Below are 27,060 nucleotides of genomic sequence, written 5' to 3'. Positions count from 1 at the left end.
TAACTTTACTTAAATATTGTAACGAATATCTGAAGAACTCGGAGATAAATGTATTGTTACGATCTTTATCAGTATTATATATGAACCACAATAAATGCAAGGTAGTACTAGTGTTAAGGATTGTTAGGTTCAAGTTGTCATTACGTTCAAGTGTTTATTGTGTTCGGGTTACTGTTATTCGCGTTGCTATTATTTTCAAGTATTTTTGTTTGTATTACGAAGAAGCGAATTACAAGACAGTAAAACAGTTCTGAATGGAATAAAATATTATTGCGGTGAAAGATCCCTTTAATTTTCATTCAGAACGCGACGAGACTCGTTGGCGAACCTAATACTCTCTCGTGGAAATGGTGGCTCGTTTCCTTAGATATATTCAGGTGTGTATAGAAGTGTACACAGGGAATTGTGGGAAATCTGAGGATTTTTACAGAGCCTTAAAAAAGGAGCTTTGCTGGCCTCCTTAATGTTAACCGCGGTGTCTGAAGTCCTACAGTAATTTTATCTCTTTATCTAACCACGTTCTCGTTTCGTTGCCATTTTATTCTTTTGGTTTCTTTGAGTCTCGAGTTGGCCTGCGTTAAAGTCTGTACAAATATTTAAGTACATATTGTCCACGATTTCAAGATTCGCACTGGGTTTGAAAAAGAGAGTTCCCTGTGTCTCGAAATGTTAATCGTAATGTCTGAAGTTCCACAGTTCCATTTTCCGACCACGTTCTCATTTTCTCAGCATTTTCTTTCTTTGGTCTTTCTCGAGTTGCTCGCGTCCTCGTTTTGCGCGAGAAACTTTTGAATCTGGGAACAGTGGGTCTAACAAAGTTCTTTCTGGTCTACGTGTTCGTGTTATTTTAATAATATTGTGTTCAAATGAAGAAATATTTTGAAGGTAAATTGGGAATGTATCAGAGACAAATATTTGCCAAAAATGTAACATGATATAATATAATATTATATAATCTAATATAATCTAGTATAATGTAACATAATACAATATGATGTAATATAGTGTAAGGTGATGCAATCTAATCTAATATTATATAATATAATATAGTATAATATAATATAGTATAATATAGTATAATATAATATAATATAATATCATATAGTGTAAGGTAATGCAATGTAATCTAATCTAATCTAATCTAATCTAATCTAATCTAATCTAATCTAATCTAATCTAATGCAATATATAATGTAAAAATATTTCAAAGGGAAAGCAGTGCTCCAAACCAAAAATATTTTATATTTCCATGTAAAACCGAATCACACGTGCCGAAACGAAATGCAAAAGTGTTCCGGGTTGCATGGAAAATCTTAATACACCGTTTCCAACTAAAAGAGAGAAGCTCCCGAGCGGACGAGCTAATTTCTCGATCTCCCGCGCGGAGATCAAGGATTAAGGGAGCAGGTTCGGTAGTTTCCGGATCCGCGGCCGCTTTGAGACCACGTTGCCGAGACACTGTCGGATGAAACTGCGGCGAAAAACCCGGAAAACCCTGCCGGAAAGCGCGTGCCGCCTGGTACACGAAATCTCTTTAGGACCGGAAGAGGATTCCCTGGAAAACCGCGGGACTCCGTGTTCGCGGAGGATTTTCGGGATTTGGAAGAATCGTATTGCCCCGGCATGTTATTCGAGTGAATATTCTTTGGAATATCTCGCTGCGGCAGCGAGTCAGAAATTTGATATTCGACTTGTTCCCAAATCAAATTGGTTGACCCCGCTTTTCGAATGTTGCGAAATTGTAACCATCGACATTTACAAGTATTGAAACTTACAGGAGTTTTACGAAGAATTTTACAGACTGCTAAGGTTTGTCTTGTCTCGTTGAATTCTGGACGATTTCATAGAACAAAGTTGAAACGAGAAAGTTAAATTAACCATTTAACTGTGTTCGACGAGTATACACGTCATAAAATGCAAAATGGTACTAATTTCTGCAACGACCAATTATTCATTTTTCCAGATAAACATGTAATTCTTCTTCGTTTTGCTTTAATTTTGCGTTAGAATGTATTATAGAGCTACTAACAAGAATACAATCAAACAGTTCTCAATGAAAAGTACAGTAAAGTGTAATAAAAATATAGTAGAATAATACACAAGTGCAAATCAAATGATTTAACACGTCTACTACTGAATCTTCAATAACTCCTGAAAAGCGTTCAGTGAACACCAATTTTCACCATAAATCTTCCACTAACATAATCGACTACTACACTAATTCCTAAACAACTAAATATTCCTGAACAACGATCTCCTCTGCTTCATCTGAAATCCCCCAGCCACGAAAAACCATGCACGTTCTCGTGATCGTCCGACTCCACGAAGAAGTTCGCATCTCGCTCGAGCCAGAATCCCGTTGCACCGTGAAAAATTCGTGCGTGTCGTTTACCGCGCAGCCGCCGCCGGCTAAGAGGCAATTCAGAGATCGCTCTCCCGTTTCTTCCTTTTTTCGTCCGTTTGAACAACTCTCGTGCGCGAGGATCGAGGCAGACCGAGGAAAACGAAAAAAGAGGAGAAGACCCGAAAGAGGCGGGGATATGGAAATGAAGCACGAGCCTTTGGATAAACGACGCTCGCAGCCGCCTCGCTCGTTTCGGAAAAGACACGCGCGCTTTCGATCCGATTTTCCTCCGTTGCAGCGAACCTGGCACTCGTGACGTCACAGAGGCGGAGACGGTCGCCGCGAGAACTCCAATCGCGGGTCCGAAACGTGATGCGATCAGTGTGCGTGAGCGCGTCAGCCAATCACGCATCAGAGTCCATCGTTCGCGCGAGGAAGGCGTGCGCTTTCGAATCTGACCAATCAGACGAGAGTGCCAGGTTCGGTGCAACGTACGGTACGCGACATCGACGTTTCTAACACGCGGAAATTCCTGTAGTTTCCTGCATTGCGACGTGCCTTTTCGACTCGATTACTGGGTCAGTATTGACTCGACCTGGAAATCTTGTCGCAGTTTTCGAGGAAGTTTCGAGCTTCATTTCGGCTGGTTCCCGCGTGGAACTCTCGAACGGTTTCGAATATTTTCTGCATTTATTGCCTGCGTCGATTGACGTTCTCTTGTTTTTTTTTAAGTTCGCTTACGAGCAATATTTATGTTCTCTTGGGGAAATTGGTATTTTACGGGGAATGAAGGTTTCTCGGTGAAATTCGAAGGGGTTAAATGTGAAAGTATGATGTAAAATTGGAAGTAATGTAAAATCTTCATCGAAGAAAAAGGTGTGAATACAGAATAAGGCTGAAATGAGATTAAATGAGTTAACTCGTTTCTCGGATTGAAATGGATGTATCGAGATGAATTTCAGTTTCTCGTTTCGAATATGAGAGATTCAGTCATTAAAATCTTAAACCCATCCCGATGCGGGCAGATCAATCTACACGGAGCTAGGAGAATCTCCAGCTGCCGGAGGATCCATTTGCGCGACAGACGTTCGTCGCGAGAGAGGCCAATGGCGGATGCCGCGCGATCCTATCGAGCGGAGTGCTTTTTGCGGCTTCCCGCTAGAATAGGAAAGAAATATCATTCAAGAGTGGGCGGGGGTGGAGGTTTGATCGCGGTCAGCCCTTCTTCGCGAAACATCTGGGATCGTTTGGCTTTCGGCGTTGCAGCGAGAAATTCTCCTCGTTCACCTCGAAACGATCCGGAAGCTGTCAGTAGCTGTCTCGACGATTTTTAAGAAAATTACCAGTATCGAGCCGAAAATGAACATTTGTCGAAGTCACTTATGCGAAGGACTGACCGTAAAGTGATTAACTGAAAGGAAGGATAAAGAGGATTGGTGAAATTAGATTAAGAAACAATCGAGTGGTTCGGCATTAATGTATTAGAAGATATTGTACTTATTTCCATTTTCTTGGTATATGATCTCCTTGTGCCACTGGTCAATTATGGTTGAATATTGCAATAATATTCAGTATGAAATAAATAAATTATTTAGCAGTGTTTGAATTTATCAGCACTTGTATATATCAGTGTTTGAATCTATCGGTGCTTGAATCTATCAATGTTTGAATCTATCATCATCTGAATCTATCAAAATTCGAATCTACCAACATTTGAATCTATAATTGTTTGAATTTATCAATATGTGAATCTATCATCGTCTGAATTCATGAGTATACTTGAATGTATCGATATCTGAATCTGTCAAAATTCGAATCTATTAACATTTGAATCTATCATTGTTCCAACCTATCGATATCCGAATCCGTCACGATCCAAGTCTCCTAAAACACGAACGAACAGAGAGGAACAGGATTTATCAAATGGAAGTCTCGCGCCGTCGGCGACGCAGCGAAACGTCGAACCGTTTCGCTCCGCCCGAATTCCTTCGCAGCGTTTCGCTTCCCTTCCGAATTATGCAAAGGACCGTGGAGGCCCGGTTAAACTCGCGAGTTTTCGAAAACGACCGAGTTGTTTTGTTTAAACGGGCGCGCACTCGAGTCGCAGCTGGCAACTAGCTGGCCGGTTCGGTATTGGCGACGCGCCAGCCACGCGAGACACTGCCTCCGGAGTCACTGTTTCGAGTTCACTACCAATTTCCAGCTATGCCTCTATAATTTCGCCTCAGTCACGGCCTCTCTGCTTCATAAGGCAAAATAAGGTTCGCCACCAGCCGCTTTTTCACGCGATCCAATTTCAAACTCTTCGAGGAAGGCTTCTGACGCCATCTTGTTCCGATGGACGCCATTTTAGAATGCTCCACCGAATACACGGGAATACAAGAAATACTAACAATAAGACTTTCAACACACGGAATAAATCATCAAATTGAAACATAAAATTTACAGTGAAATACAAAATATTAACACGTAAATAATAACAAAAAATAGTAACAAACGCGACAGATTCAAAGTGGAAGTAACAGAGAAGAAAATAATGTCAAAAAGTTATCAAGAACCTTCTCAATTCTTCTAGAAAAGTCGAAAAATCGGTCCGGTCGTATTGGTACAAAGCTCGATCGAACTATCATCCGAAATTATTAAACTACCTGCTACTGAAACACTCGGTAATTGAAAGTGAGCGTCGTGAAACGAACGTTTGCATCGTGAATCGATGTATCGAGCAGATTGAGTTTCCCACGATCGAAGAGGGAAGGTTGTCGGTCTGGGGAACACCGGCTAGGCAGCTACCCTGTGGGCGCGTTCCCATTGAGAACGATGCGTCCTCCTTCGCGGCTCGTCCTCGCCCGTTTGTCTCCGGTGCGTTAAAAAGCGTCGAGCACTCGTCAACTCAGACGCCGCGCCGTCGATCGCGCGTCGCGCGTCGCAAATTGCGCGCAGTTGCGAAGTGTCGGCCACGCGAAAATCCGTGCCACGTACCCCGTGTCACAAAGACACGTGCACACGCCCCTTTCATCTTTCTTCTCGCCAACGTGCTTTTTTCCCCCTTTCTTTTTTCACTGTGCAGCGTCTTTTCAATTTCGCGTCGCGGCCCTGTCTCCGCCGCATCTGCTCGAGCATTCAAATTTCCTTCTGAATACCGCGGCACGCGGAGCATTCGGTCTGCAGCTAGATATTTAACAACGCGTTAACGAGCAATTCCGAAATTTAACAGGTATTTTTGTAATTGAAGCAGCATAGGATTGATTGTAGTTTCTTTTTGGTATTTTTAGAAGAAGGATTGAAAACAGAATTCCTTTTGTAATTGGAACAATGGAGAATTGATTGTAGTTTTTTTTTGGTATTTTTAGAAGAAGGATTGAAAACAGTATTCTTTTTGTAATTCGAACAATGCAGAATTGATTGTAATTTTTTTTGGTATTTTTAGAAGACGAATGAGTGAAAATAGAATTCTTTTTATAATTGGAACTAGAATTGATTGTAGTATTTTTTGGTATTTTTAGGATTGAGAGAAGTTGAATCATTGGAATATTGGAATTAATAATAAACTCGATTTTCTATATTCTCATTAAACGACTGAAGACAGTTGAATGACTAGAACATTAGAATTAACAATGATTAATTCTTCATTCCTTTCAAATCACTATTTCCAATCAATAAACGACAGATTCAAATCCATTCTCCATCGTGTTCCTTCCAAAATGGCGGCGTACGCCGAGAAAATGGCCGTCGCCGAGGCCGTCCCGTCAAAACCGGTGTCGGGCTTGATAAATAGTAGTTGATCGTTCATTCGCAAATACTGTTTCATTCCTTCGCAAAAAAATGCGATTCATATTTCCCGATTCCCGTTCCTCGAATGTAAATTGTATTTCCACTTTGATGAAACAGCGAATCGTTCGTTATATCCCCGCGAAATAAAAGTTTCATTCCCGCTCTACGTCCCCGTCCTTCCTGCGCACGGGATATTTTTAAAAAACGGTTTTCGTCGGTCCTTTTTTTTTATTTATTTTCGCCGCGTCCTATATTCCCCGGTCCCGTGAAACGAACAACGAGCCTCGTGTACGCTCCGCTTTAACGTGTGCTCCTCGTTGTCCGGGTAAACGGATCACGGTCCCCCGCCCGCAGGGTAAACTGACACGTATGAATTTAAATATATTTCCATGGAAACGTATATTTTACGAAACGCCCGGCACCGAACGATTCAATCGGCGAGCAGACACGTTTTAATTCAAATCTTCGCTTCCTGCTGCTCCTTTTCGCTTCGTCGTGTCCTGCTTACGATGATTCGACTTTACGTCGTTTCGCGACAGAAACGAGCAGCATTCATTCTGTCGAATATAGAGTACACGCTTCCTCAAAATAAATGGACAGCTTGACACGGTTGCACTGTTTAGAAAGGAAATGACTCGATTGCAATTTCTTAATTCTAAACGAAATTGTTTGGAAGCTTGAAACTTTCAGAAGTTAAAAATTTGGCAACTTGACAAGTTTGAAAGTTTGAAAGTTTGAAGGTTTGAAATTTTAAAGGTTTGAAGGTTTGAAAGTTTGGAAGTTTGAAGGTTCGAAGGTTCGAAGCTTTGAAATTTTGTAGGTTCGAAGGTTCGAAAGTTTGAAAGTTTGGAAGTTTGGAAGTTTAGAAGTTTGGAAGTTTGAAGGTTCGAAAGTTCGAAGGTTCGAAGGTTTGAAGGTTTGAAAGTTTGAAAGTTTGAAAGTTTGCGATTAGTTTAAGATTAAGATTAGGCATTAAGACAGTTACGAGATGAATGGGAGAGTTATCGACAATTCTTCCATTTCCATATTTGTAATTACTCTAGTTCTGTTCTTTCTGTCAACACTTTCGTCTGTTTGTACCTAGTTAACCAAAGACTATTGCCCTATTGATCAATAAATGACACATTGCATCAGTAGAAATTTACAAGCAGTCCAAAATCTAGTTCCAAAATCCTCAGAAACCACTTTAGAAACAAATTTCATGTTTATTCAACTCACTGTTCAGAGCCAGAGCCAGTGTCCCAACTCACGTGCGCATTGTAAGTACCTAACATACTCCGAAGCGTGTATAAGTGCCGCCATTATGCGACATATCCTTCTCTCCTGCAGCTTTTGCTCAGGATCCGAGTAGCACGGGGAGAAACGTTGCTTGTCGTGAGACGGTCCTTTGTCTTTTCCACTTGACAACGGGCTGGTGTGTTACGTGAAACCTGGATTCCACGAGATGCTCTCTCGCGTAGTCATATTAAATAAACCGCACGAGCCTCGCATTTGACCCGGGCCAGACCCGCGTTTCGTTCTAACGGCTGCTCATTTGTGTGAGCACAAGAATAAGCGCGATGTCTCGGGTTTACTCTATCTTCGTTTAGTCTTCCACGTGAGAGACGAGATTTAGGGTACCTTTGCAACGGAACTGCGATAATTGATCAGTAACGAAAGCGTTGATGATGAAGCAGTTGATTATCAATGTAAAGAACATGAAGGTTCGAAAGCTTGAAAATTTAAGAAGTTAAATATTTGGCAACTTGACAACTTTGAAGGTTTGAAGGTTTGAAGGTTTGAAAGTTTGATAGTTTGAAAGTTTGAAAGTTTGATAGTTTGATAGTTTGCTAATTTGATAGTTTGATAGTTTGATACTTTGAAAGTTTGATAGTTTGAAAGTTTGATAGTTTGAAAATTTGAAACTTTGATAGTTTGATAGATTGAAAGTTTGAAAGTTTGAAAATTTGAATGTTTGAATGCTGGGAAATTGTAAATTTGCAAAATAACCGAATAACACATATCTTTCTTAGCTTCCATGGCAGCTCTGCCATAAAAATACCTTCGCTGGTGCGAACGGAACGAAATTCTCCCGGTCGTTTTCATTTTTCTTTTTCGCCTGGCGAAAATGGCGATCGCGACGACGCGAGGCGATGAATGAAGAGACGAGTGGCTTCGTTTCCTCCCGCGATTCTCGTTAAACGTGTCTGCGCGCGCCGGAAGTTTTGAGTGCTGCGATCGAGGACCGTCGATGACTTGCGTGAACGATCCAATTTGAAGCGACGCGGAACGACGAGGACACTTGGATCACGGAAACGAAGCCGGCTGATCGGTTGCTGAGATCAATTTTGCTGGATTAGTGACGCTTTTTCAGATTGTCAGCTTTTAAAGAAATTATTCTATTTCGTCGAACTCTAGAACTATCATACTTTATCCCCAAACATTTATTTCGCACTTTAAAATATCTAACTTCGTTATTTAATAAAAAATTCTTAAACATAACTGTACACCTATAACAATATATCTTTCTACAATGTATAACATACACTCAAGCCTATTGATCATTTATAAACACCCTATACATCAATCAAATAAATTTATCATGTAATAATTATTATGTAAAATACCAATACAAGGTGCACAGATGAAAACCACTTAATATCAGAAAACATATAAAATCCTCTTTCGTTCCATTTAATATAATTGTAACGATCACACGTGCAACAAAACCGACTATTGTTATTTAATTAAAATTCCAGCGCCTCCAACGGTTAAACGAATTCCGCTTAAAAAGGCTTCATCCGCGATGTTAATTTTTCGTCCCCGGGTGACGAAGAATAGGGGGATTAATTTATTCACGGATGGAAATCGTTATCGGCCGACCGGCTCGCAGGAGAAAAAGAGCGATAAGGTTTCGATGCCGAGTGTGCAGACACGTAACTGGCTGAAAGCCAACCCAGCCTGGCATTTGGGTCAAACCAACCTGCCATCCCATTCCGGTGTTCGCGAATTCCTCCGCAACTACCACCGCAGCCACCCTCCCAAACTGCGACCATCCCTCTTCCTCGACACTTCTGCCCTATCCCGCGGACACTCGGCGAATTGCCGATACTTTCACCTCCATCCCCTTTCTCTCGCCAAAAAATCGTGCTGATTATAATTTCGTGGATATTCTCTCTCTGGCTTCCCCTCAATTTCTGTTTCTTTTCACAGGATTTTTCTTCAGAGATTGCTTCATTGGGAATTATATATATTTTATTTAATAACGTTTGTTCAGGAATTAAACTTCTTTTTGCAAGTTGTGTTCAGAGATTGATTCATTGGGAATTATATGTATTTTGTTTAATAACGTTTGTTCAGGAATTCTTCTTTTCACAAGTTGTGTTCAGAGATTGCTTCATTGAGAATTATACATTTCGTTTAATAACATTTATTCAAGAATTATTCTTTTCACAAGTTTTGTTCAAAGATTGCTTCATTGGGAATTATATATATTTTGTTTAATAACGTTTCTTCAGAAATTATTCTTTCCACAATTTTTATTCAGAAATCGATTCACTAGAAATTATAATCTTCCGTTCTTTAATACGAAGTCTAGATGCATTTCTAGGTTAGGTTAAACATCGTATGTATATATTACTCATATAATATTTACAATTACTGTTTATAATTTTTACTGGATGCATCTGCAATGTAAACTCACCTACAAACCTTTTCCAACGGTAATAAAAAAATCGTGTTGATTTTATGAATTTTCCATTGACTCTAGAAAGTGATCTGAGTAAGAAGATTCAAATTTCCCGCACAAAGTTGAGTCTAACAGAATCCTCCAATCAGGAAGAGCGTCCTTGTAGAAAGCGAGTAGCACTTCAGTTTCGTGAGGTTCTGACTCGTTTACGGAGTGTTCAATCGTCAGCATTGTATTTGTTTATTGTATTATCAGAATCTTTGTTCTGCAAAAATGGAGGACAAACTAGTTTGCGACGACCCGCAATTTATCACCATGCTGGACACGCTTCTGCAAGTGGAGGTCGAGGCAGCAAAGAAGACGCTGCACTGTAAGGAAATTGTCCTATTGTCGCAAACCATTGTTTAAGAAACAACAAACCTTTCTCAGCTCTCGACACCGAGGTGAAGGAAATCAAAAAGAAGACGAAGCAGCAATGGCGGATGAGAAAGGAGCTGAACGAAGGAATTAAGAACACGAACGAGAATATTATTGTTCTGACCGTCAGCTTGAACAAGTACGACAATGATCCTACACCAAGTTTCCATTAAATTACCATTTAAACGTTTCAAACATTCCGCAGACAAAGGAAGTACAACGACGAACTATTGAATAAAATCGAATTGACGAAGCTGAACTTGAACGACGAGTACAAAGTTAGAAAGTCGGAGTTCGAAGAGCAAGAGACGATTCTGAAAGAGTACGAGAACGCTTGGAAAGATTACCATGTATGTAGATTTCGTCGTTCCTCCGTGAAACCGTCTCGATAAATGAGAGCTAATTAGAATTCAGAGATAACCGATAATTAATACACTTTCCATAGGCGCAATACGAGGAGTTTCCGTTGGCGAAGGTCAGAAAGACCGCGCGAATGGAGTTGAGGAAACTTGAAGTCGAACGAGCAGTGATCGATCAGAAAATTATCGAGCTGAGGAAAATGTCCAGGCAAAAGCAGCAAATCGGCTGGATGAGATTGCGCGGGAAACTCGTGGAGCTCGCCCGCACCGTTTTAGAAAATATGGCGCTCGATCGCCGGTTGGAAGAGTTGCTTGAGAACATCAAGTGTCGCACGCAGGAATTGAACGCGATCGAAGAAGAGGTATCCGAAATATTTTCATTTTTTTTCTATTAATTTCTTCGTTAATGTGCTTGTTGAACGTGTAGATAGCGGCGCAGTTGAAGATAGAAGAGGAGAAGAAAAGGATTCGAGAACTGGAGATGCTGAAAATGCCACCGCCGAAGATCAATTTGTCCTACATGAAGTCTCACTATAAAACCAGCCACGTGGACAGTTGGAAACTGAATTATGAGAACTCTTTAGGTGCACGATTGTATCACTTAACGAGATATTTTTTCATAATTATATTGCCATTTATTTTGTTGTTTCTACTGTTTCGAAGAATACTAACTAGAGTACTCGGTTTCTTGAAAACAGACACACTTATTTAAATAATATAACTTCTTTCGGTTCATCTATATCAGGTGTATCAAAATTAATTGATTGAACATATCTTCATTTTGTTTTTATTATATTTGTATAACTTCAACCATCATCATTACCTTCTTCTCGAATTATAAAAATCTGAAAATATTTGGTCAACAGTTAATAGTCTGAATAAATAGTTAATCTACCAAAAAACATACCAAACTCTTCAGTCTCCTTTGCTTAATCAACATCGGTACTAAAACAAATCCAAAACCTCCCCAAAATTTTCTGTTCTACTTCCATCAAACGTCCACTCAGCAAATCCACAAAAACCGTACAGAAGGTTCGCAGTAAATGGATCAACGATCTCCAAAAATCCGTAGATTCGATGTCAGTGGACACGATGATGATGGAGGAGATATGCCAGGCGGACGACAACTCGGTCGAACCGGCCCGGTTCCAGGTCGACGGTAGCGGGATCGATGCCGGAAGTCCTTACGTCGAGCAGGACCAAGAAATGGAGCAGCAGAACGGAGCCAGCGAGATGGAGGCGGAGGAGGACGCGGTACCGGAAGCGATCGATGCGCCGGTCGACGAGGAAGAGGGTCGAATCAACTTCAAGAAACCGGGACACCCAGAGGAACCGTACGACCTCGCCCCTCCGCTTTTAGTTATGGAAGATAAGCAAACATTCGACCCTGAAGAAGAGGAAGAGCCAGCCTCCAAGAGGATCAGGTTGATCATTGATGAAGAGAGGGACTCGCCAGCGGATACATCGAAAGGCACTCGAGCCGAGACCAGTGGTGGGTGATATACCATTTTAAGTGGTAAATGAGGTATAACTTTGTTGTGAGGTGTGGGCGTAGTTGTAGTAATTTGGAAATTGGAGGTTTGGATGTTTGAAGGTTTGAGGGTTTGATGGTTTGAAAGTTTGAAATTTTGAAGATTTGAAGATTTGAAGGTTTGAAGGTTTGAAGGTTTGAAAGTTTGGAAGTTTGGAAGTTTGAAGGTTCAGAAGTTCGAAGGTTCGAAGGTTCGAAGGTTCGAAGATTCGAAGGTTCAAAGTTCGAAAGTTCGAAGGTTTGAAAGTTTGGAAGTTTGGAAGTTTGGAAGTTTGAAGGTTCCAAAGTTCCAAGGTTTGAAATTTTAAAGGTTTGAAGGTTTGAAAGTTTGAAGGTTTGAAATTTTGAAAGCTTGAAAGTTTAAAGGTTCGAAGGCTCGAAGGTTCAAAGGCTCGAAAGCTAAAAAATTTCAGAACCTAAAGACCAAAAACTTGAAAACATAAAAACTAAAATCTATAAAATCCTTTTGACGTAACCCATAGAGAATCTCAGCTGCTTAAACACTATTTGAAGCATTTACTTCACCCAACTCATCTCTATCAGACACCAAGAGGCGCGGTGAATCAGTCGATCGTTCCATCATTGGCCCGCGAATCACGAAGATCGAGAGTGTCCGTTACAACGTGTCATCGTCGCAGAAACAAGATTGGGCCGAGCCTAAGCCCAGCGATGCGTCCCGAGGTAGCTTCCAGGATAAAGGAAACTGGAGTTTTTCCTCGAATAACGACGCAGTCCGGCCAAAAGCCGATCGCCCACGTGATCGACCCTCCACCCCAAGGATCCGGAAGATGGACAAGATCCCTTACGTGCCGTCCCCGATGACGAAGATCGATCGGACCGACCCGAACCCGGCCAGCAGCATGTTCTCCCCAGGCCATTACGACTACTCCGATAATAGCATCATGAGCTTCTGCGTGGACAATAATCTGGCCAGCCTGAAAGGTACATTGTTAGCTACCCGACTGTTGGTTGCTTCTTGTTCCTTGCGGTTCTCTTGTGCTTTTTGGTGCTACCAGCTTCTTTCTGCCGGCAGGCGACGATATATCTATCTACGGAGGATCCCGCGATTTTTGCGGGTGCTCCAATATGACGACGACGTCTGAGAATCGGGAAAGGGGAAAGGTCAAAGGGAACGAGGATTTGCCGGCTACTAACACATCTAGCCAGATTTCACGTAAATATGAGACTGTTTTGTAATTCTTCTGGGTGCTGGATGGCAATTTGTTCTTCTATTGCAGACTTCAGTTTTGCGGATATACTGAAGAACAACGATCGGAAGCTGTTCTGAACGTTGATTTTCATTGTTAATCATGGACCGAGGGTTGATACGAGTAAATGGAATTTTCATTTAATTTTGAACTGGGAAACTCTCAAGACAGCAAATCAAGTTTTGTTCGATATATTGTTAGTCTTTTGTTAAAAATAATATATTTGCATAGAGATCTTTAGTTTACTTGTAACGTCCTTTTCGTTTTTGACCGATTTTCTGTAATAATTTCCGAAGAAGATTGTCTTCTGATAATATAACCATAAGACTATGCAGAATTCTCTTTTTATGACAACGATAGCGAAGTTATCCGATATTTCTATGTAAATCGATCTATTCCCCGATACATGACAATAAAACGGTTGAAACTTCAAGGAGAGAGGACTTTAAACATTTCCATATCACGTCTCGTTTTCACCGGTGTCTCCATAGCTCGCGCGAGCACCTCCCGCTCGCGGGGATCCCCGTCGCTTCCTAACGCAATCGTTCGTCCCCGCTTGAGCGGCAGCTACGCGACGCGCGGTGAATAATATTCGAGCGAAATTACGCGTGCTCCGCGAGACCCGCCGTAATTTCCACCCCTAGAGCCGTATGAAAGGCATCGGGCTCGCCCGCTTCCGTAAGAAACCGGGAAAAGGAAGCGCGAGACTCGCGTAAGAGAGGCAGAGAGAGAAAAAACGAAGAAATAGCGAGGAAAAACGAAGAAATAGAGGAAGAGGACGAGGAGACGAATTATAAGAGGGAGGAGAGTCGCGAGGAATAGAAGCAGCGCAGAGGGAGGGAAAGCGAGAAATTCTGAAGAAACAGATGGAAAAAGAGGAGAATCAGAGGCAAAGAAATAGAGAAAGTAAAGAGAGTAAAAAGCCAAGAGGTATAGAGAGTAACAGATAGAAAAGGAGAAAAACGAGGAAATGTAAGGAGCAGCGGGAAAAGCGAGAAAAAATGAAGAAATGGAAAGATAGAAGAAGAATCAGAGGCAGAGAAATAGAGAAAGTGAAGGAATACAGTGAGAGAAAGGGAGAAACAGAGTAAAAAGCGAGGAGGTATAGAGAGTAACAGATAGAAAAGGGGAAAAACGAGGAAATGTAAGGAGCAGCGGGAAAAGCGAGAAAAAATGAAGAAATACGGGGACAGAGGGAAAAAGAGAGAACGCCAGCCTCGACGATTGAAAGTAGGTCCTTTAAAGCCGCTCTTCGCGCGCCACCCTTTAAAGACCGGCGACATTTAATCTTCGCGACGGGTGTTTATGAGTTGTTTAAGAAAATCGCGTGGTCGGCTGAACGCGGATTGATTAACACTGAAACTACCGAGCAAATGGAGTGACTTGTTCTCAGTTTTGTGTAAAAATTGGAGCAACATGTTCCTTGAGTGTTACGTTCGACGTACTCGTCAGCGAAGCGATCTAAGATAATTCAGTAATCACAGACCAGGTGCACGAGCACCCCGTAATCTTGATAATTCTTATGGTGGTTATCATGAAATACGTGGACGCCACGTGTGACGCAGCGATAAGTTGTCACCGTAAAGAGCAAGCAAATAGTTCTAAATCACGACGATGACGAAACGAACCTAGATTTTTACAATTTCCCACTGTAAGGCGCAAAATCACCCTCGACCAATGAAACACAACTTTCCTCCACTCAGAAATGCAACTGACCAGTCCCAAGCTATTTTCACAAACGTTATAATAAAGTATTACTTTACACCAACAATGCACTGTGTGTCATTCTTCGATTGAGACAGGAATCCAATCGTTTAAACGGAAATCCTTTCGCGTGTTACAACGTAACATTGAGAATGAAGGGATCTAGGCTTGTACATACCCGTCGAAATACGCGAATCTGATTTAAACTCTGTCGCAGAAACGCCTTCGCAGTTTGAATACTCGCAAGATAAGAATTCTGAAGTGGGTCGCTCCGACCTGCCCGGTAGTTTTAGCGTCGTTGATAAGATTTCGCGGCTGCAGGCAACGTCCGGCCAGATGGACGGCGAGAGATTAAGGGAAACGTTTTAGATTTCGAGGGGCACAGTTTCCGGTGTTCGAGAGGAAAGTGGTCGAATGGAAGCCGGAGAGTGGTCTTATAATTGGGAGAAAGTTGAGAGGCCGCTCGAGAACACTTCCGCCATCTTGAATCGCACACTCGACACCTACTTCCGCGCCATATTGGCCTGCGACCGTGTTTAACGTGGCCATCGGGCCGTTCTTCGCTCGGGACCGGGAAATGTTTACTTTGGAAAGAGGCGTGGCCTGATTTGTGCCATTGTTTTCTCTGTAGTACAGTAATCTTGATCTTTCGTATGTTTCTTGCTTGTTTATTGCATATATTACTCCTTGTTCCAGTATGTCTCTGTTCCTAGCAATCAAGCGAAAGATGTATCCTTTAATCATCGACGATAAGACTAGTTAATAGATCGAACAGAAAGATGAAATTGTATATTGTAAATCAATTACGAATGTTGACACAAATATTCACAATGTTAACCAGTAAAAGATAAATCTTGCTATAAAGCCTGCCACGTGGACAATTAGAAGCTGAGTTATGAGAATTCTCTAGGTTTTACCGCATAAATTCGCATTTTGACCGATAATTCACGAGAAAAAGTATGAGAACATTCCATTTTCTTTACCAGAGATACCACCGCACTCATTGCATCGTTCAAATGCGATGAACATTCAATTAAAATCTCGATTCCACTGAATTTCGTTGATCAGCGAGCCCATGAACGCGAATTCCAGCATTCCGCTCTCAACGGGATCACGCGAGTTCTACAATCCCTCTTCCGCGTGTTAAGAGGAATCAAAACTCGGTTCGTAACGGGAACAAATTTTCCTCGGTAATATTACAACTTCGGGAGAGCTATTTTTTCCCTGTGCAAGTTCTCGAAGAAAGCGGGCAGAAGCGGAATTACGGTGTTCCGAACTCGAACTATTCGGACGGGACGCATTGAAACGAGCTAACAAGGAGAACTGCGAGGAATCCATTAATCTAGGCAGCGCAAGGCGAGGAACAGAAGAAGCGGGAGCAAGATAATTCCAGAGCAGAGCTCGAAACAAATTTTTTCCGCCTCGCGTCTCGTCTCTTTGAGGGCAAAAGTTCCCGCGGACCGCGGGACGTGCGAGGAATACGTCGTCCGACAGCTAACCCCTTAACCCGCTGTAGACCGAATTTTTGCTCGTGATTATAAAAAAATATATGCAGTGTAGAATTAAGAAATATCAACCTGTGAATACAAATTAACAATGTATTCAATAGTTTCAGTGATTGTATTAAAACGAATACAATTTTGAAATTACAGTGACGAACTTTTACGCCTGAGCGAAAGTTTGAGTTAATTGATTACTTAATTTTGTTCGCCAGTTTGCTGTGCGAAATTAAATACATCGACGAGACGCTAGTATATTAAATACTATCATCTAAAATTCACGCTTTGTAAATCAAGTACTCCCTCATACATACTTCATTCAAAAAAGCATCAAACATTAACACTAAAACTACCGAGCAGGTCAATTGACTTTTGAAAATTTCGCTATAGAAACTCCAAGAGTGCATCTGTTCAGACTTTAATTGATTTACACTTCAATTTACGTAGCGCTAAATGAATTTCTTTAATAATATCTCAGAGAAACATTTGTTACCCTTCTGATAATTGCAAAAAGAGGACATCAGGCATGGGTCATTTGACCCCTCTGGTAGTTTTAGTGTTAACTAGTCAGTAAGAAATCAAAAGTGTTACAACAAAGAGGCGTATTATATATAATATCATTATATTATAATTGAAATAATTACATATATGTGACAAAGTTACACGAGGCTGCAGAGAGTCAATAAAACTCGCTGTCGCGGCTTCTTCAGCGGCCGGCCTCCTCGCCTCCTCCGCCGAGTTTAATTACTTTAACCGGTATAATTGATATAAATGAACTCGGCTCGCGAGGAATGGCGGGGAATCCATTCGGGCCGCGGCAAGAATACGAAAGTTTGTTATTGCCAATCGTAACTTTCTCTGCGAGGCAGCTTCCCGTTATGAATGCGGCTTACGAAGGTGGTCGCCGTTCGAACCGCGGCCGCCGCCGCCGAACTTTCGCCTCGGACGTGAAATAAATCGGAGATTTTAATAAAAGAAAGTAGAATGAATGCGACCCGCGTGTGGCCGGCGCGTTCCGCGGTAACGGGGACCCGGGGAAATTCATAATTCCGCGATTCGAGCGGGGATGAAGAATGCGGGATTACTCCGCGCGCCGCTTAAAGCGGATTCGCGAGCGTAATTTGCGAACTTTTCCCTTGATATACAGCGGACAGTGGATGTTAGGTGTACAGCTTGGTAATCCACCGTCTTTTTTTCATTAGGGAAGCACAGGTTTTTAATTAAAATTGTGTTTTCCCGGTTTCTTCAGGGGTTGACGCTGCGCGTCTCGGTGACTGGAGTCGCTCGGTTATTGGCTGATGGATGGTTTCCGTGACTCTCTGCTCTCCCTTATCCATGTGTACCGAATTAATATGCTAATCCCAATTTTCACAGCGACATACAGTCTTATCTTGATTCCTCAAGTGTTTATAATTAGTTATTCTTCCGATAATCGTAAAAAGAAGAGATCAAGAATGGATCATTTCGACCTATCTGATAGTTCTAGTGTTAATATTACATAGAAATGATCTCTAAGTACTAAAAAACAAAAGTACCGAACGATTAAAAGTCAACTTTCCAACGATACACTTCCGCAACGTCGGCCATCTTGAACCGTCCCTTGAACAATTCCTCGAATTCCGCTGACACTCGTCGCTCCGCTCGGCTGCTAGATTTCTATCTGGTCCGCGGCAGCCTCTGGTTTTACGGATACGTGACCGGAATCCTCCAGAATCCTGTCCTCAGGACCGGAAGTGGGCCGTTCGCCGTGTAACGAAGGTCCGAGCAGCGCGCGGCCCTCCTCCGCCGTCGAACTTACTATTTCATCAGGCCGCGTTGCGCTTTTTCCCTCGGCGGCGGGCATTAAGCGATAAAAACCGCGCAACATTCGGATCAGGCGCCGTTTTACGACTCGCCCGTTGAGTTACGATCGCGGCATAAAAATGGGGAAACGAACGACTGACTCAGCGACGGAGTTTCTTCCCCTTTTCGCGCCGGTGACACGATCTATCGCGTGCGGCGACCGATCCCGCGGCGAATCAGCCTCGTCCCTCGCCGAGCGTACGCGTCGAGGACCCGCGCAGCACCCGCGACATCCTAATTCCCATCGCCAGCGGTGGAATCCTCTTCTTGCAGCGTCGCCCGCCGCGAGGACCCATTAACGCGCGTTCCCGGCCGGCGGACGACCATAAAAATCCCACAAAATCCGGCCAATTTGTTTAATGAAACGGAAAACGGGAGGCCGAGATTGCTCGTGGCGGTTGGCACGCTGTACCGGCGTGCCTAGATTGGACTGCTCGCGGTTTTACGGGGTTCGTTAGCGCGAGAACGCGTTCTCATCGGGAAGCGTCCGTGAATTTCCTATTCGAGCCTCGCTGCGAGGAATGCTTCCGAGGGAGAAATAAATTGTTGAGGGCTTGAGTCAATAACTGTATCGGTTGTACACTATTCTGGGGCACTGTCGATTGCTACGCAGCGATGTTAAGTGGAAAATTAAGTGTTCGCGACGCGGAAAAGTGGATTCATGGGGTGATTCGAAGGGAAGTTATACCCGGACGTTTCGAAACTTATGAAACTCTGCGTTCAAGTAGAGTCAAGCCTGGTACACTGCAATTCTTTTCCGAATGCTACTTTGAAGGGGTGAGAGCATCCCTTGAAAATATGCAAATTTGCCGTTCCCGTGGATTATCTTGGGAACGGCAGGAGATAGCGAGGGAAGCTCTACGAAATTGTAAAATTTGCATTTCTTCGAGGGGCGGTTTCACACCTTCGAAGCGAAGGTATAAATATGAAATTATTCTAAGCCTTCTTCTAGTCGGACGAACCTGCTTTTTATTAATATATTGCACCGAGCAGTCCTCGATAACGCGGTTTCGCGCGAAGATTTACGGTCCGAGATCGGTGGCTAATACTTACGAACGCCCCGACGTTTCGAGAAATGATAATTCGCGGTAGAACGCGGAAGAATAAGGGGCGAGGTTCGTGAATCATCGTTATCGCGAAGAAATATACAAGGGAACGAGCGCAGTCACGACCGCAAATAAATCTGTGCGCCGTTTAGTCGCGGCCCGGCGCCCGCGTACACGCATCCCCTTCGTAAACGAGCCTCGTAACTTAAGTTAATTACGCCGGTATACCGGCACGCCGCGTGATTATGGTCCTTCGGCCGGGGAACGGAAGCTGGGACGGATCGGGGGTGGAAGTGGATCAAGGTTACCCCCTCGTTTTCTCTTCTGTATCCTACTTGCGCTTGATACAAGCTAAAGAATTCTAATTGAAAGATCAATTCTCGACTTATTCGATTTATATCCAACTTTCAACACTCGATTCACAGAACCCGTCAATTTGAGGGATACTCAATTCTTTAAACATTGGTAATTATTTTCAGTCGATTTTCATTCGCAATTATGCGAATACTGTTGTAGCTTTGAAGCTTTTGTCGTCTATATAAACGAACACGGAGTTTTTTTAAAATAAATAGAATAAAGTGTAGAATAAACGTAAATCTAGTGTTAATATTCAACGTTATTACTGAATTGTTGAATATTGCTATATTATATTCAATATTCCATGGATTGCATTTATCTAGGGTCATTATAGTTTTCTATAAACTCAATTCTAAGATCAGTAAATACAGAAGAAATATAGGAAAAAGGTACGAAGAAAAAGGTACAATAATATTTATACAATAATAACAATCTTACGATTTCCTCCACTTGCTGCCGAATAATTGCACGTGTTCGTCTTATCAGAATTCTCTCATAACGTTGAAATATTCATTATTCAAATGTTCACGTATCGAGAACAAAGGCCCCAGCGAAGAAATAGGAACAAAGCAGCCCAGCGTCTAAAGAGTTAAATAATTTATAGTGAAACTTCGAGTGGACTGTATAATTCACACTCACCGAGCTTTTTATTATCCCCCGCGATTAAACCGGCTCTATATCCGCGCGCGGGTAGCGGCCAGGCAAATAAACTAAAGTTCTCAACTTTCTGTTCCTCCGAGGAGCAACGTGTCCCGCCTTAACCTCGAAAACTTCCGCCGCGGCGGCCGATCGTCCCCCTTATTTATTATTTACGGAAGACGTACCATGACAAATTCCGCGATGGATCACTTTATAATCTTATTTGTTCGGCCGCGACAAGGAAATAACGGCGTCCTCCCCACGGGAATGGCTTCCCGTCTGCGACCTTTCTTCGGAAAGTCTCCTGCCGATGGAGTCCCGGAAAAGTCGAGCCATTAATTTGTCCGTCTGTTTCCCTTGACGTCTATGGAACAGGCAAATATTTTCTCCGGGGCGAATTCTTCGCGATCCGCCCGTGGAACGTCGCGATCCTACTCCAATGCTCGCGTCCCAGGGATGAGCCGGGGATTGGGAAAAATTTTCGAAATTCTCCGGGAAATTGGAATTCACTTTTACCGCCGTCGACAAATTTGATTTCAGCTTGGGAATTCCTCTTGAGTCGAGTGATAAGATAAATTCGATAAATAATAAATTTCGAAGTCGTTGCGCGTGGGACCAGTGATTCTCAACTTCGATGGAAATCTTCCCTTTTCTCCCAAGTATTTGTCGGTAGTAATGATTCGATTAAAATAATGATATATTATTAACAAATATAAATAAAGAGACAAATAAACGTGAGAATAAGACGGTTGCCTCTCATTAAAACAGAATATATACTTTATTATGAATATTTTTGTAATTTAAAGCTGACTGTATTAACCCTTTGCACTCGAGAGGTGACTCTCAGTCACGTGATTCGATACAACAAAACTATGAAGTTGAATATTTAATATTTCAAATTAAAGTTTGCTACGTGAGATATTTAAATAAAACACCTCCGTTGCTTAATTTACTTATGAATCATCGTTAAATTAGTTTCAAGCAATATGACCTGTATCTCGTCAGAAAGTGTTGAATATTTCCATTGAGAAACTTTCGAGTGCAAAGGGTTAACACGTCGACTGCCATGGAGCATTCAAGTTACTCGGAAACAATTATAATTCTTAAGATAACCGGCGTCGAATGGAAATGTTTAATAACGCAAGTAACTGAATCATAGTGTAAGCTAATGATTGTGTGCCAAGTAATTGATATTTATTACTTTTCATTTTTACTACAAAAGATAACTACTCGGATTTTCTACAGTTTCGAAAATGTTGAATATCTCCATTGAGAAACTTTCGAGTGCAAAGGGTTAATCTCTACACACCCATCCTTATCTCCATTCTAAATGCACTCGGCTCACATAATCCGCCGCTTTCGAATCCGTCAGAAAACCCAGACGCAACTTCTCCCGCGAATTTACGCCGTGTACAAAGCCGTTCGCCGCTCAAAGACCGAGAAACTCTGCTTTAAAGGATCGGCCCGGACACATCGTCCGGATAAATCACGAAAATTAGGGGATCTGCGCCGGGGATCAAGACGCTGCGCCGTCCCACGGCTTTTTGCTGGACGCCCGGCGTATCCGGCGCCGTTTTATCACGATCTGTCGATAACAGTCTTGCCTGACTAAGGGAATCGGCCGCAGTTCCCAGCGCGGCGTCCCCGGGAGTCGGTCCGCGAGATTTCTGGCGGGCGAGCCACGGCTGGACGAAACCGAGGGGTAAACAAATAAAAATCTCCCGGCGAAGAAAGGGTTCTAACGAAGTGGAAACTCTCGCGGGCCGACGGCAATCACCAGGCGGCTTTCAAACGGTTCGATTGTTGCGCAACGGGGAACAATGAGGGGATCAGTTGCAGGCTGCATTCGGGTCGCGGCACAATAAGATGGCCGAAATTCCTGGCGCGCCGAAAATGGCGGCTGCCATTGTCGAGGCCGATCTGCGACTAATTATTGTGCCTTCTTTTTTAATTAATGGGGATGACGACTGAGATTTCCGAGATTGTTCCGTGGATCGATGGGGTTCGTTAACCTCTCGCGCTGGGAATGGATTCGGAGACTTGGCGGAGTATCGAGTAATTTCGGTTTTAACTGTTTTACAGGTTTGGATGTGCTGATTTTGTTTGTTCATGGTTTTGCGTAGATTTCGAAAGAATTCTGTGTGTGTAATGCGACGAGACTATCGGTGTACGTAAGATGTCGTTGGTAGTTTTGGAAGAGAAGTTGAAGGAGTGATAAAAAAAAAGGCTGTACTCACGTGAACATTGACGCTGTTCGTCGGTCCCATCGCCGCAGTCGTCAACAACGTTGCACACCTTGTTCAGGGCGACGCAGCGGCCGTTGCCGCACTGAAACTCGCTCTGCCGACAGGAAAGCACCGTCGTCGCCATTAGAACGCAGACGAAGACCGGCCAATGAGTGTCTGAAACGGAACGATTGTCAATTAGAGAAACAAAATTCTAAGTTAATCGAAATTGCATACACGCAGATTGAGGTATGTATTGTCAACTTCAATTTCATATGCCAGAAGCTAGAATAGCTTCAAGTTAAGCTGTTCGAAAATTAGATCATCCTTGAGAGGTCCATTTTGGATACTGCCAGTCTCATCGATCGATCGCGATTTTAAGTGTGTTAACGTAATCCTTTCTTTACGAAACCACTTGCATTTTAAAGTACACATTCTGAACTTCAATTTGATATTCCAAAATTCAGAAAAGCTTCAACTTCAGTATTCTAAATATCCCTTCGCTCGCGAGCGATCCAACTAAAGTTCTATCACCCAAGACGATCAATCACAGTTTCGATACGAATGTCTGCCAATAATTCCCAATCTATTAAAACCGACATAAAACTGAATACAATAGTTTGAAAGAATGTCGTTGGTATTCGATTAAAAAATGTTGAGTATTTCTAACGAGAAACTTCTGGAGTGCAAAGGGTTAATTACAAAATAACAACCGGTGACACGAGAAAGCTTCTGTATGAAATTTCCGGTCAACAATGTGTTAAAAGCCGCCCTCGTTCCTCGGCAAACATTCCAGACAAGTGAACGTGTAACGAGAGAAATTTTCAGACAGACAGCAAGTTTTCCTTGTTTTTCGCCTCGTCCCGGCGAGTTCAGCGATGTTTGCGCGCGACGTGGACCCATTCAAATCTTCGGCGAACGATCACGACGAACGGTGCAGCATTATTTACGTAAGCAGGCGAAGTTTCTGCCGGTTCCGGAAGCAAACAACGCATTCGTCTTCATAGTTCCGCGGGGAAAACGCGCGAAATTTATCATTCGGCCCCGCCGTTAGCTCTCCCGAATAACCCCGTCCCGAATCGTGGATTGATTCGACCCGTTCCTCAGTATTTGCTCGTCCCGACTGCTAAAGAAGAATAAGACAAACGGTCCCGTCCTTTGATTGATGGCAAGATGGATTCCCCGGTGATTCATCCCCGACGGGATTCTCGCGGAACTACCGGTCGAGAGGAAATCGCTTTTCAAATTAACCGAGATGCTCCCTTCTGTTCGCAATAAACAATTTCCCTATAATAAAACGTTACACTCCGCGATTTTGAGATGAATAATTGAATAGGAAACTTTCGTTATTAGTTATTGTATTAGGAGGCGATCACGGGACTGTTTTCTTTGAGAAGTGCAAAGCACGTGGCCCGATGGACCATAAATTAACCCTTTGTGGACGAATGTCGACATTCCGGAGATGAAATTTTCATATTTCGAAGACTAAATCAGAAAAAAATAATTCAATTACTTGATTGCAAGAGAATAGCACGCAGTTTCCTTTTGTTCTATCGATTATACAATTGATATGTAATTTAGCTTCATCTGTTGAAGGTTTGCTACATTTCAAAGAATCTTCGTCCGCAAAGGGTTAAGTGTCAATAAACGTACTCTTTATTTTCCTATAGCAATTTTACTGTTTCTGCCCACTGCACCTCTGATGCAAACCTCAAAATTACTACAGTAATACATTTTTCAATGCTCTATTAGTAATTTCACAATGACATACTTCTTACAACACTTTAAGAAATAAAATATAGAGTAAGTATTGCGAGAGAAAATTAATATGGATATCACAGAAAGAACTTTATCAAAGTCTCAACGGAGAGATCGGTAGTCATCGATTTCCACGAATACCTAAAAATCGAATCCCCTTCCCATCGACTGAAAATAAAAAATTAATTCTCTTTTGAATATATCACTAGACACTTCAATTCCCAAGCATTCGCAGTTTCCCGTGAAAAACACCCATCTTGGGAATTATTCTCTGAAAGTTCATGGAAAATGTAAATGAAATCGTAAGCGTTTTCCGTCGGTTCGCACGGAAACTGAGAAAAAAGACCCCTTCAGTTCCCGACACAGAAAGAAAAACCCTTAATAGTAAAAAGCTCGCGGAAACTCGTTCCGCGTTGGGGGAAAATAGTCAAGAGAATTTCTTGGAAAGTGTTCAAGAAAAGTCTGAAAATGAGTGGTGGAGGGGGAGGTCGTGAATGGGAGAAAAGTAGGTCGACTAAGGAAAACGTGTTTCGTGGAATGAGAAGGGCGAGAAGTCGAAAGGCCACCAAGAAAATCGATAAGGAGAGCGGATATCGAGGCACGTCCTCTCGATTTCCGGTAACGTCTGAAACCGTCGGCGACGTCGTCGTCCGACCGACGAAGTCCAGATACACCTCGGTCGAGAGAGAAACGGGGGATGATTCTCTCTCCCTTCCCCATTGGTCCCATGACTTTCTGAGCTCCCTCTCCCCAGTCACGTATCCGGTGTTTCACGATCCTCGACGTACACGATCCCGTCGAATTAATTCCCTAGACAGCTCGTTACTGGTGTACCCTTACGATCTGAAATCTAGGTCGCACAGCTGCGCCCTTAAATCCTTCCACTCGCTCCCCCGCCGAATAAATGTTACTCGTAAAGTTTTCCGCGAATCGCATTAATAAATCACGCCGCGAGCTCCATGAAGATCAACGCGCGATCCCTTAAAGCGAATGAATTGCGCATTTATAAAGCAAAGTGAAACGTGCGTTCAGAAGGAATTAACGCCGACGGAATAAAGAAGATATAATAAACAAACACACAGTCGAACGGAATCAAACAGTAAAGTTACTCGTGAAGTTTTCCACGAATCGCATTAATGAATCACGCCGCGAGCTCCGTGAAGATTAACGCGCGATCTCTTGCGAATGAATTGCACGTTTATAAAAGAAACGTGTGTTCAGAAGGAATTAACGCTGAGATAGATATAATAATAAACAAACAGTCCAACGGAATCACAGTTGAGAACAGTAGATAAAAATGTCCTTCGCGATCGTTCAATTAATCACGAATGATTAATCATCTTTGACGAATCCCATCGACGTTCCCTCTTTCAAAGGCGGAAGAGTCGGGGAATTAATTACACGAGTAGAATCCGAAGCGCTCGGCCAACAACGCTGATAAATTCGATCGCCGGGTAATACGCCGTTCTCATTGGAGCTCCGGAGAACTGTGGAGTAAGGTGTTTTTGTTTTTATCGTTCGGTGTTCCCGAATCCGCGTGGAATTCGAGGAGTTTCGGTATCCGGAGGAACAAACTGGCTGGAAATTTAACTTCCCAGCGGCGGCCGCGGGGTCGGAGGTCGCGTCCCCGAGATTCCCGGGCTTTCAGCGGGGACGAAATTTTAATGCAAAGTCGCCGTAAGTGCCTGAAACGCCGAGAGGATCGGGAAAGAAAGGCGTCTCGCGTTTTCTGGACGTCTCGAGGACGCTTTCGCGCGTCCCTCGACGCTTAAACTTATCCGTCCGTGGCGGAGCAGCGTCGGCCCGCCAAAGTAGAATCGCGTTTCTCCTCTAACGGCTTCGTTTTTTGCGTCTTTACTGCTCGATGTCGCGTAATTTCGCCGCTTTACCCGCGTCGCGGGCGGACAGCTGCGGAATTCACGGAAGCGCCTGTTACTTTTCACGGAGTCCTCTGTCCCGATTTTTATGATTCTGTATTGAACCTTCTTTTTCGTTATTTCATGTCATCTAGCCTTTAATGTTTTGAATATTAGGTTCGAGCTCTGTCTATATGATTTTGGATAAAGGTAATTGTTTGAAGAAACTTGCGTGATCTTCGATTATCTAGCTTCATTGAAACATTGATTACTTTATTAAATCAAGAAAATTAACTGACTAAATCTCACTAGCTCAAACGAGTAAATTAACTATCCAACTATATCACGTCAAGACTTAAGTCGCTCAGAAGCCAATATTAAATCCATTTCTCAATATTTCCTGACTTCTGTAAATTCTAATACAAATAATATTCTTTTCACTTCTTAAAGTGAAAATCTCTTCCCTTAGCTCCCGAGCACATAAAATAATTCCAGAGAGTCCAAAACATGAATTTTCTCAATCCAACACCGGTTTCCGTGCGATTACCAAACACTAGATGCCATTATTCACTAAATCACCCGAGATCCTGTTCGCTAATCTCGGCGAATTTTAAAAGAATCCCCGGCTCGACTAGAATCCAGCAAAGACGGGGGTGCTAATTTCAGCCCCCGTTTTCCCCGGGCGCGCCGCGATCCGTTGGAACGTGCGATTTCTTTCCGAGCACCGCTAGACAGCCACTCGTAGGAAAACGAGAGGAACCCGCGGTATGAAGTGGCCCAGCGAGGAGGAGGGCAAAGGGCGAGGGGGGCAGAGAACGAGGGAAAAGTGAAACGAGG

The 27,060-nt window shown here is 42.8% G+C and overlaps 2 protein-coding genes across 6 annotated transcripts in view; one reads left to right on the top strand and one right to left on the bottom strand.

Moving 5' to 3' along the window:
* The window catches only part of LOC116434962 (uncharacterized), a 209,383-nt gene that overhangs the window by 35,644 nt on the left and 146,679 nt on the right, over positions 1 to 27,060 (bottom strand). For all 5 annotated transcript variants that reach the window (XR_004236671.2, XR_012998309.1, XM_031993941.2 and 2 more), the window contains exon 5: positions 22,622 to 22,786. Coding sequence is in view for 3 of the 5 variants with exons in the window: in XM_031993941.2 (XP_031849801.1) it covers positions 22,622 to 22,786 (165 nt within the window). In the remaining 2 variants the exon portion in view is untranslated. The remainder of the gene's footprint in view (positions 1 to 22,621; positions 22,787 to 27,060) is intronic.
* LOC116434968 (uncharacterized) lies at positions 9,644 to 13,467 on the top strand. The gene is given in 8 exon segments (XM_076366882.1): positions 9,644 to 10,152; positions 10,212 to 10,549; positions 10,645 to 10,920; positions 10,986 to 11,142; positions 11,631 to 12,050; positions 12,633 to 13,031; positions 13,123 to 13,263; positions 13,328 to 13,467. Coding segments are annotated over 8 exon segments (1,878 nt in total). The 5' UTR covers positions 9,644 to 10,055; the 3' UTR covers positions 13,378 to 13,467.

The sequence above is a fragment of the Nomia melanderi genome, chromosome 4 (genome assembly GCF_051020985.1).
Source record: "Nomia melanderi isolate GNS246 chromosome 4, iyNomMela1, whole genome shotgun sequence".
NCBI classification, from domain to species: Eukaryota; Metazoa; Arthropoda; class Insecta; order Hymenoptera; family Halictidae; genus Nomia; species Nomia melanderi.
The sequence above is the reverse complement of the archived record's forward strand: the minus strand, read 5'-3'. Positions and strand labels throughout refer to the sequence as shown.